This window comes from Galeopterus variegatus, unplaced genomic scaffold (genome assembly GCF_000696425.1).
Source record: "Galeopterus variegatus unplaced genomic scaffold, G_variegatus-3.0.2 Scaffold948, whole genome shotgun sequence".
NCBI lineage: Eukaryota > Metazoa > Chordata > Mammalia > Dermoptera > Cynocephalidae > Galeopterus > Galeopterus variegatus.
In genome coordinates, this window is record NW_007727059.1 from 225,669 (window position 1) to 237,308 (window position 11,640).

General features: G+C 38.7%; 1 protein-coding gene across 2 annotated transcripts in view; it reads right to left on the reverse strand.

Moving 5' to 3' along the window:
- Nucleotides 1-11,640, reverse strand: part of XPO4 (exportin 4) — a 79,320-nt gene that overhangs the window by 1,376 nt on the left and 66,304 nt on the right. For both annotated transcript variants that reach the window (XM_008573662.1, XM_008573661.1), the window contains exons 14-21: nucleotides 11,054-11,223; nucleotides 10,004-10,178; nucleotides 8,046-8,339; nucleotides 7,532-7,712; nucleotides 4,378-4,496; nucleotides 2,781-2,911; nucleotides 1,386-1,503; nucleotides 873-965 (exon numbers count right to left, since the gene is read on the reverse strand). In XM_008573662.1, the coding sequence (XP_008571884.1) occupies nucleotides 873-965; nucleotides 1,386-1,503; nucleotides 2,781-2,911; nucleotides 4,378-4,496; nucleotides 7,532-7,712; nucleotides 8,046-8,339; nucleotides 10,004-10,178; nucleotides 11,054-11,223 (1,281 nt within the window). The remainder of the gene's footprint in view (nucleotides 1-872; nucleotides 966-1,385; nucleotides 1,504-2,780; nucleotides 2,912-4,377; nucleotides 4,497-7,531; nucleotides 7,713-8,045; nucleotides 8,340-10,003; nucleotides 10,179-11,053; nucleotides 11,224-11,640) is intronic.

The following is an 11,640-nucleotide window of genomic DNA, read 5'->3' on the forward strand; positions in this document are numbered from 1 at the left end:
AGATCTGAAAGTGAGTACCATCTACAGAAGGCAGACAGCAAGAAGTGAAGTCCCAGAGGGCACAGATGGTACAGGAAGTCTGTAGGAAGGGGGTCTTTAAGTAGTACGGAAGACCTCCTAAAACCCTATCTTTTTAAAAAAAGGAAAACAAAATGCCAAAGCTTTGTTTGCCCACCAACTGGCCCTGCTGGGCAGTGTACATGTGCATGGGAGGGAGAGATGGAAACTGAGGCAGCAGATGACCCAATATGTTCTTCTCATTCACATGACGAGCACCTGTTCTCTCAGAATAGGGAAGGGAGACAGGTGAGTTAGCATAATTTTTCATTTAATACATTAACCCCATACCTGATGCTTCGGAGGTTTTTTTTTTTTTCCCCTTTAAAGTTCAACAAAATGAAACAATATGTTGTTTTCTATATCATAACATGAAGGAATATACTGTTCTCCAAACTGTCTGAAGGCAGCCTCCTCCCGGTCCCCAGTCTTAGTCATCTTGTCCCCCTTATAGAACTGTGAGTTCACGAGGACAGAAACCACGTCCCATTATTCACTCATGTTTGTGCTCCCAGTTCCTGGCACAGTTGTTTAAGGGCAAGCTTTGGGGCAGTGACCATTGCAAAGCATGGTTCATAATGGCAGGAAAGGGAAAATAAATGCCTTTGAACTGACAAACAGCTTGTCAGGTAAGCACAAAAGAAAAAGGTAGAGCTATCAAGGAAACTAAAACGTACTGCCTCACTGAAGCAGACCTGACGTCCTGAGTCACAGATCCCGTAAGAACTGGGACAGTAATGACCCATCACATATCTGAACAACCTCTTTGCAAAATGCAGTGAGAAGAGTCCCCTGAAGAGAGGCGTGTCTAGTACCTGGTGCAAACACACCAACGTGTAGAAAGCTTCGCCAGCCGCAGTGGTCATCTCTGTGTTGTGCTTTTGCAAAACCAGCATATCAAAAACCAGCTGAAATTATACAATAAGACTTCTAAATAAAAACATAAGATGATCATATAATCTTCTGGCCCCTCCCCAGTCCGAAAAAGAAAAAGCGTTGGATGACAGTTACTCTATATCAATCTGAAAATTAAAGAAAATGATGTTTTAAAAATATAAGGATGACTTACAGATATTATTTGCTGTGGTATCGGAATAATCAAATTCCCCATTATATTTACCACATCAATTTTCAAGAACACAAAAGTAGATGAGAATAATGTGTTCATAAGGAATTGATCTCCAGAAAAAAATACAATGAACAGAAAGTAATTATTTCCTTCTCTATGAAGGAATGTAAGTATTTCCTCATTTGAATAAAGAATTATTTGCACTGACCATACTTATCAAAGTAGATGATTTTTTTGACCTACCACCCAAATACCTTACCTTAAGAAAGTGCCGTGTTGCTAGAAAAAGTGGTGAATCTGTTTCTTGCGCTTTTGCACACTGTTCAGCTAACGGTGTCAAGGCCTCCAGGCAAAGCTGGCAAACCTCTGAACTCATTCTGATCATGAAAGTCAAAGAACAAACCAGATTGGATATACTCAACTTATAAGATTAAAAGATTAAAAAATAAAGCTACGGCTGGTATCAAATGGATGACTATTTCTAGAAATGAGCACACAGATACATGAGTAGATTAGTGTGCTATATATTTTGACTGAGTTACATAAGAACAGCAAATGTTTTTCAGATGACCCATAAGACTTTTGGGTTTGGGACTGGTGATTTCCCACTTGTTTCTGCTGATGATACACACAACTGATGAAAAGTCATACAATTTTCTACTATCCGGGAGCTAAGACCTGAGATCCAGCAACAGTACACGACATTACTGACTGGGGTCCTAATGAAGGAGTGACTTTGGAACCAAGGGCCAAATGCCTCAGGGATCTGTGAAAGGAGGACACAATGAATTAGGGCAGAATTAGGGCAGTTATAGAGATGACAGCTTTTTGAAGAAATAAAACTGAACCACAAATGAGAAAAAAAAAAAGATTAAAAAACTTTTCTCGGGGCCGGCCCGGTGGCGCACTGGATAAGTGCGCCGCTTGGGAAGCGCGGCGGCGCTCCCACCCGAGGGTTCGGATCCCACATACAGACCGGTTCCCGCTCACTGGCTGAGCGAGGCACGGGAGCAACACCGAGGGTTGCAATCCCATTGCCGGTCCCGGTTTGGGACTGGTGATTTCCCACTTGTTTCTGCTGATGATACACACAACTGATGAAAAGTCATACAATTTTCTACTATCCGGGAGCTAAGACCTGAGATCCAGCAACAGTACACGACATTACTGACTGGGGTCCTAATGAAGGAGTGACTTTGGAACCAAGGGCCAAATGCCTCAGGGATCTGTGAAAGGAGGACACAATGAATTAGGGCAGAATTAGGGCAGTTATAGAGATGACAGCTTTTTGAAGAAATAAAACTGAACCACAAATGAGAAAAAAAAAAAGATTAAAAAACTTTTCTCGGGGCCGGCCCGGTGGCGCACTGGATAAGTGCGCCGCTTGGGAAGCGCGGCGGCGCTCCCACCCGAGGGTTCGGATCCCACATACAGACCGGTTCCCGCTCACTGGCTGAGCGAGGCACGGGAGCAACACCGAGGGTTGCAATCCCGTTGCCGGTCCCTGGTCTGGTACGGGGGCAACACTGAGGGTTGCGATTCGTTGCCGGACACGGAAAAAGACAAAAGACAAAAAAAAAAAAAAAAAACTTTTCTCTAAGTAAGATCTTTCCCCCCAAATGCCAAGTGACAATAATATTCATTTAAAGGATATGATGTCATTCCTAGTTCTAGGGAGTACATCAGACTTTTGAACAGATCCTCAGGAAGCTGTGGTATTTTTTCAGGAAAAATCTCACAGATAAATGTGATTAATTTGTAGTATTGATTACAAAGGGTTGGAAACTGAAAAAGAAACAAAATATTTAGATGCTCAATAGTATCTAATTTTTATTTTCATTAATGCAATAAAATAAAGTAACAGGTTTCTAAGTAAAATGATTTCTTTAAAACATGTATAAGATATAGAAAACATGAAGACCTAATTAAGTGGAAAAATAAGTTACAATAGAAGGAGTATGTTAGTAACTGCTATAAAAGAAAGTAATACATAGTAGAAACAACTATCTTAGATAGTTGAAAGCTACAGTCAATTCCAGACATTCTAGATTTACCTTGAAAAAGTAAGCAAGGCAGCCAAATTTAAATTAAATGACCTGGGAATAAAACCCTTTTGCAAATGTGTTTATTTCCATTCACGCATGTTAGAAAAACAGAGGAAGGTAATACAAATTGTAAAGACTACGCATAGAGCATTTGGTTCTTTATACTTCTAGAACTACTTTCTAATTTTCTAGTTCCTGGAGAACTGAGATAAAAATAGGTAACCTAGTTTAACCACACTTAAGAAAATACACACCTAAATGTTTAATTGTTTATATGATCAAACAAACCAACCCTGAAAGCAAATCAATACACAGAGCCGACTGCCTTCCTTGCCCTGCTGGCTGCTGAGTGAACCTTGGCTCATGGTTGTCAGTGTCATTTCCAGAGGAGGGCAACACACGATGCCGCTATGCTGGGAACCTAAGAGCACTCTCCCTACAGCTGCCTTCCAGATGCATCTCAATCTCCCCTCTCTCCCTTCCTACCACCTATCTCTCCCTCCCCTTACTTATGTCACACATGTGCACATACCACACACACACACACACACGACCTCTCTCTCTCTCCATCCACGGCATGTCCTTGTCCCCACTATTATGCCCAATGACAACTCCTGACAAGAGACCTCTCCTCCCCTATGGTACTTATGGGAGGAAGAAAAAAGCAGCCTCAGCACCACCACACTCCCAATAGTGACTGGTTAAACCAAGGCACAGTGTAGTCACAATGTGCAAAAGTTTTAAAACTGTATTAGTCTTGGTTCCTTACCATCCCATTCATACACACAGTGGCTTGGAAAAGCCTTCCTCTGCTCAATCCCTCCACCTGAGAATGATGTTCAAAAGGTGTCGGAGGAAAACACCTAAACATATAACTTACTTTATTCCTTTAATGACAAATGATGAGGGAATCAAAACTGCTAACAGAATTCCATTTTTAAAAGAACAGACTTTTTTCTGTAGCAATTGCTGACAAAGTGAGTCACTGATGTATCAGTGCACACAGGACTCTGGGGCAGGAACAGAGGATTTAGTGAGCATCCGTGTTACTGAGAAGCATGCACAAGTAATCATAAAAGAAACACGAAAATGTTATTTTCATGTATACTTAGAAGAAATAACTCCTTAATTAAATCAGAGGTATATTCTTGTCTAAAATATCTTGGAATATCCTGTTTTAATGTTCACATTCACTTTTTTAATTACCTTCAAAAGATCTTGTGACATCAAGGGCAGAATCAGGTTTACTCCATATAAAACCACATCAGCTGCTGATACAGATCTGTTTGCTGCTTGACCTGGTTCATGTCCTCTAAACACTTCATCTATTAAAATAAAAACAATGCAGTCCTCTGATTGCAAAATCAATAAATTTCCAAAGTTTGTGTTCAACCCTTATGAAAATGAAAATAAGTTCAAGCCCTAAAGCCTAAATGAATCCACGAGTGGATAATAAAGAATTCTGATAACTCTAGTCCTGTTCTGTCCCTACTTGATGCGGCAGTGCTGGGAGGTGAGGAAAGGAGACAGTCTGGAAGTAGAAGTAAAACTAATGCTCAATCAATGTTTAGAAACATACAGTGTAAAGAATTACAGATAGATCTACGGTATGAACCAGCTATTCCACTGCTGGGTATATACCCAGAGGAATGGAATCATCTCAAAGGGATACCCGCACTCCCATGTTTATTGCAGTGCTATTTACAATAGACAAGAGTTGGAACCAGCCCAAATGCCCATCATCAGGTGAGTGGGTAAGGAAAATGTGGTATATCTACACAATGGGATACTACTCTGCTATAAAAAAGAATGAAATACTGCCATTCGCAGCAACATGGATGGACTTAGAGAAGATTATATTAGGTGAAATAAGTCAGGCACAGAAAGAGAAATGCCACATGCTCTCACTTATTTGTGGGAGCTAATAAAAATAAATATACAAACAAATGGGGGTGAGGGGGAGAAGACACAACAATCACAACAATTCCTTGAACTTGTTAAGACAAGTGAACAGATATGATGTTGATGGGGGGAGGAGGAGGGAAAAGGAGGAATTGGTAAAGGGACATGAAAACCAACTACATTGTATACTGATAAATTAAAATAAAAGAAAGAAAGAAAGCAACATACAATCTACTCTACTAACACACTAGCCATACTATGAGTTAAATAATTTCCACAGTAATACCCATTTGATCTCTCAGATGTGTGGAATCTTTCTAAGCTTAAAAGGAATGGGGGAAAACATAGAAATTAAAATGTTACATAAAAAGAAAGTAGTTTTTAAAAAGAGTGACCAATATGACAAAGAGTTATCTTCCTTAATACATATAAATTATGTCTACATATAAATTAATGAGAACACTCAGACCAAAATATAAGTGAGCAATATCCATTGACATTTAACAAAACCTTGAATCCAATGAAAAATCGTTCATTCTGACTATTAATCAAGCAATGCAAAATTTTAAAAGATACTACTTCTTTTTTTTTTTGTCTTTTGTCTTTTTCCGTGTCCGGCAACGGATCGCAACCCTCAGTGTTGCCCCCGTACTGGACCAGGGACCGGCAACGGGATCGCAACCCTCGGCGTCGCTCCCGCGCCTCGCTCAGCCAGTGAGCGGGAACCGGTCTGTATGTGGGATCCGAACCCTCGGGCGGGAGCGCCGCCGCGCTTCCCAAGCGGCGCACTTATCCAGTGCGCAACCGGGCCAGCCCTAAAAGATACTACTTCTGATTTGTTAAACTAAAAATGATTTTTATGATTTTTAAATGACAACATTTCACTGCTAGTAAGGATATAATGTGATGGTTGCTCTCAAAAGCAATACACAAGTATTAACACTCTTTTAAGCACTGTATCTACTAAGGATATAATCAGAAATTCAGACAGTGAATTGTTCATAGAAATAATCACTGCATCACTACTTATAAGAGCAAAAAGGTAAATATTCCAGATGTCCAATATTATAGTCCGAATTATGGAATAGCACATAGCCATTAAAAATGTCATGAAAAATTTTAATGGCAAGGAAAAGGTTGACACTACATTTATGAAAAAGGTAGGATATAAAATTGTATTTAGAGCATGACTGAAAAGGTATGAGTAATTTTTCTGTCTCTGTGCTTTAAAATTTTTCTATTAAGAACATATTTCTTTTCTAACAAGAAAAAAAAGATAAAATGGTGGGGGGCAGTTCTTCTACTTAATAACCGCTTTTACGGCTTAATTCTGAAGTTCTTCCCAGGAGTCTCAGTTCTGGTTGGAAAAATCCCATTTTCCAAAGCAGGGGTCAGCAAATGCTTTCTGAACGTCAGACTGGGAAACCTGGATTCCACCCAGGAACGCTGTCCTGCTCCGGAGCAGTGGAAGGCTAGTCCTGGAGCTTGTCTACCAGCTCCAAGTCTCTCTGCCAACAAGACAGGTCTCTCAGGGCCTGCAAAAGCTGCCCCGTCCTGGGCTTTGCAGGACTCGGCCCTCTATCCATGCCTCTGCTAAGGAGTCAAGAAGGCGGTTTGAGGACCACATTAAAGAAAGTCAGATGCCCATTTCCAGTTATGGTTTTACTACTTCACCCAGCATGTTAATTTTGTTTTATAATATTTAAAACATCTTCTTCATCTCAGCTATTACCTTTATTTTTAAAATAATAAAATATTATCTCCTTTTTTTACTATTTTATCAGCTACTGCTGTTTCAATTTTCTATTTTAATTGTTTTCATTTTTACTTCTTCTAAATTTCAACCCTATATACCCTTATTTAATTATTTTTACCCTTATTTTGTTCTTTCTACCCTGAGAGCTTTAGCATCAATTTCTTTTCTTTAACTTTTATTATGATTTTAATCTTTTTAGGCCTTTTATTTTGAAAATTTCCCCCTCAACTGCTTAACTTTATTATTTGTTCCATGATTTGTCCTTAGAACAGCAGACAGGAGGGAGAGCAGCTACACCATAAATCCCGGAACCCTGAGAGGCTCTGACCGTTCCAAATGCCCTTAATGTCTCTTCTATCCCGTTCAATATACATTCACCGAAAAATACTGCTTATTAACCTTAGAAGACTCCCGAGTTAAAAACCTTTCTACAAATACAGATGGCTACCTTTGTGGGAAGTACAGTGCTTGGCATTTAGAAAGAACTCAATAAATAAAAGATGTCATTATTATTATAAGAGAAAAACCACACAGGAAGGGCTGCTGGTCCCCAGCCTTGCACCACCAAGGAAACCTACTTTCATCTGTTTTGTAAACTAAACTTCCTCATGGAATTTCTCTTAAGGAAAATGATTCTCCGCTTTAATAAAAACAACAGTAACAATAACAACGAAGTTTAAAAACTGCCACACTACGCTTTACCTGTATCACTGAAATCTATAAACTCTTTTGATAGGAGGTTAGTGAGAAGTTCCATAATGAGAAGCAGGTCTTGGTATTGCTCTTCTTCTGCTGTAACATCTATTCTTTGCCGCCCTAAATTATTCTTAGAATATACTTGCAACAAAGTAAGGCAGGCTTCATATAAGTTCATAGCTTTGGACTGTAAGAAAACATGCATAAATTACACTACTTAGTAGAATCTAGTTAGGAAACAAAATAGATATTAAAGAAATTTTAAAATATAATCTAGAAAAATATACTCAGAATTCCAATGTAAATCTAATAGTTGTTTTAAACTACGTTAAAATATTAAAGTATTAACACTTTTCTAACAAAATTTTAGGGGAAAAAATTGTATTCATTCAACATGACTTCCTCTGAATTATGAGTTCTTTTTAAAAGTCTTTTTGAAAGATCTTTTGGAAGAATAAAAATATTTCAAATAACGTTCCTCAAATCTGAAGTAAAGTATCTATTATTAGAAAGTGCTTACCTCTCCAAGATAGCATATCTGTTTATGTGCAACTTCAACAAAAACTTCTATAATGAGATTGACAGTCTCTGGGGTATTTTTGTAAACTTCCATCAACCCAATGCAATTGGTAAGGAAATCCATTAAAAAATTGAAAAGGATGGCTACATTGTCAATCTGGGTAGCCTCCGCAATGCCACACAGGGCCTCCAGCGTGGCTGTGATTTCCTGCTTGACTTCCTCTTGCTGACACATCTGCTGAAAGTTTTCTTGGTTTATCACCCTTAAGAATCGTTGCTGCAGTGGCTGAAGAACCTATACAAATAAAGCATGGATTTCCTAAAAGTTCAATTCACATGCTTTATTATTTCCTCAACTTGGATATATATTCACTTTCCAAAACATTTCTAATTGTTAGAGGCAGGACAAGCACAGAAAGCAAAGAATATGTGAACCACACATTACATTCTCCATTGTGAGGTTCATCACAGCTTCTGGTACACATAAAGAAATGAATAGTCTGGCCGGTTGGCTCAGTTGCTTAGAGTGTTGTGTTGTAACACCAGGGTCAAAGGTTTGGATCCCTGTACCGGCCAGCTGTCAAAAAAAAAAAAAGAAGAAGAAGAAAGAAAAAAAGAAAGGACACACAGGACATGGAACATGACTTTCTCAATGCCATTCACAGAATTCTGCCACTTCCCTCCATCTCTTTCCAAGTGGTTAGCAAATTAAAAAAAGGAAAACAAAATGAAATTACGCCTCCACAGCAGGTGTCAGCAAACCTTTTTGCTATAAAGGGCCAGATAGTAAATATTTTATACTTTGCATAAGACATAACTTTAGATAATCAGTCCTGCCCTGTGTATAAGGGTGAATACTCTTATTCATGAGGATAGTATCTTAATTCTATTTGGTGGGTGGGGGTCTGGCCAGTATGGGAATCTGAACCCTTGACCTTGGGGTGATAACATTGCACTCCAACCAACTGAGCTAAGCAGCCAGCCCTTCTTAATTCTACTTAAAGCTGAACATATGATAATATTTATTTAAACTAGAAATACACAGCCTGGTTTCCCTGGTGCTGAAGTCACAGAGGACTGCCTAATGCTGTTACTGTGTTCCCTTCTCAGATATTAAGAGCATTCTACCACAAAGACTGCAGGCTGGAAACACACACATACACACAATGCTAACTCTTAAACTGTGAATTGTTGAACTGTGTCCCCCAAAATTTCATATGTGGAAATCCAAACACCCAGTACCTGAGAACATGACCTTATTTGAAAATAGGGTTGTTGCAGATGTAATTAGTTGAGGTCATACTGGAGTAGGGTGGGCCCCTAATCCAATTTAACTGGCATCTTATAAAAAGGGAACATCTGGATGCAGACACACACACACTCAGGGAGAACACCATGTGAACATGAGGGCAGAGATCGGGGCAAGGCACCTGCAGATCAAGGGATGCCAAAGACTGCCAGCAAACCACCAAAGCTACGGATCTCCTTCACAGCCCTCGGAAGGAACTAACCCTGCCGACACCTTGTTTTGGACTTGCAGCCTCCAGAACTGAGACAATAAATTTCTGTTGTTGAAGCCACTAAGCTTGTGGTATTTTGTTACAACAGCCCCAGGAAACGAATACAATGGTTAATGTGCATCTCCTTGTTCAAGATGGGAATGTTTCACTGATTCTTAATGAAGACTTAATACACCAGTTTAGGCTCTTATCTGAGTTGGGGAAATGTACCTAAAGTGCAGAACACTTGATATTATTTAATATCATCACATCAGCAAGTGTGGACAAATCATAATATTTGTAAAATACAAAGCTTCAACCTATTTATTAGGAGGAAAAGATTTCAGAAAAGCTATGACTGAAATGTTTATGTCCCCATCAACTATATGATGGCAAGATGTAGATAAAGCAACTACAGGGTTACACAAAAAGGTACAGTCAAAATAGAGGGAACGGTTACCTCTGTCCAATATTGTTGTTTGGTTTCTGTGTCCATATGTGCAAAACCCCCTAAGACTAGAGCCTTCATCAGTGTCCTCTGCACAGGACTTGACAGGAAATTAAGAGGTGGGCTTCGGCTTGCAAACTGCTTAGCTAAGTTCCACCAGTTTTCACACTGAATTACTAAGTTTGCCCTACAGATAAAAATAAAATACAAGATTTATTACTTTCATTATATATATGCTAAGAAAACAAAAAGTGAAGATAATTGGATTTAATTAATTTTTAAAGCACAGTACAGTAAACTCGGTATAGACTTTGGAGTCACAAAGGCTTGTGTTCAAATCCCACTTGTCATTTGACAATGTAAAATTTATTTCAGCTCTCTTAATCACCAGAGTTTTCTAATCTGCAAAATAGGGATAACAGCAGCAATAATAATCTGCAAAATAGGGATAACAGCAGCAGTAGCAGCCCTAAATCTCGTGACTGAGACTGATACCATGGTTAAATGAGATGCTGCACACTAAGTGCTTGGGATACTACATACTTAATTATAAGAATTCAATAAATAGTAGCCAATGACAACAGTAATACTAACAATAATAATGATATTCCTACATAGTAAAAAAAAAAAAAATGAAAACATTTCCTAAATTTGTTATAGAAAGCAATCAAAATTTCACTTTCCAACATTATAGTTTAAATATCAGTTTTTTTCATCTTTAAAATGGAGATGATAATAGGATGCCTGAAAACTCAAGTGAGAATATTCCACATGAAAGTGTTTCTAAAACTATAAATTACTAAGTAAGACTTATATGTTCCTCGTAAGGTTCTTTGATGTCAAATCCTGGGATAGTTAATGGAATCCTCAATTATAAGATGGGAAAGCCCAATTTGCATTTGTAACGATAGCATAATATAGTTTTTGAAATGCACTACTCAAAAAATGTAGGCTGTATCTGGATTTAGGGCTGTAGAACCATTTGCCAGTTGAAAAGACTACACTAGAAAGCAAACTGAAGTTTCACAGACACACACAGTCTGTAACCAACAATGGACTTACCTTTCTCTTCTTTCCACCAAAGTGACAAGAAGCTGCACAGTGTCATTTGCAAGGTCCTGCTCACTACTCCAGACCGAGAGGTTACTGATGACTTTTTCTAAGAGGTAGCCAATAATCCACTGAGACCCCTCTGTATCTGATCCAAATGCCGTACTGAATGGCAGACTTATCTTAAGAGAGAAAACAAACTTTTTAAGGCCAGAAAGAAATATCACTGAAAGAAAACCCATAGAAATATCAAACTGAAATTAGCACCTAAATCTGAAGTAGTGCTTACTTCAAATCAATTTTATAAATGTATTCATTCCCATAAGTCCAAAAAAGACATCCTCAATCCACTCACATTTTCCAATGTGATTTTCCTGACAACTTTAATTAGTCTCATATTTACACACTAACATTATATTTAAACCAAATACAAAAACCATAAATTAATCTATTCCCAAATAGTAATCTGCGTTTTAATATTGGTTCAAATAAGCTGAATCAAACGATGTGCTCTAAGAAAAGTTGTTAGGGCCGGCCCGGTGGCACACTGGATAGTGCGCCGCTTGGGAAGCGCGGCGGCGCTCCCGTCCGAGGGGTAG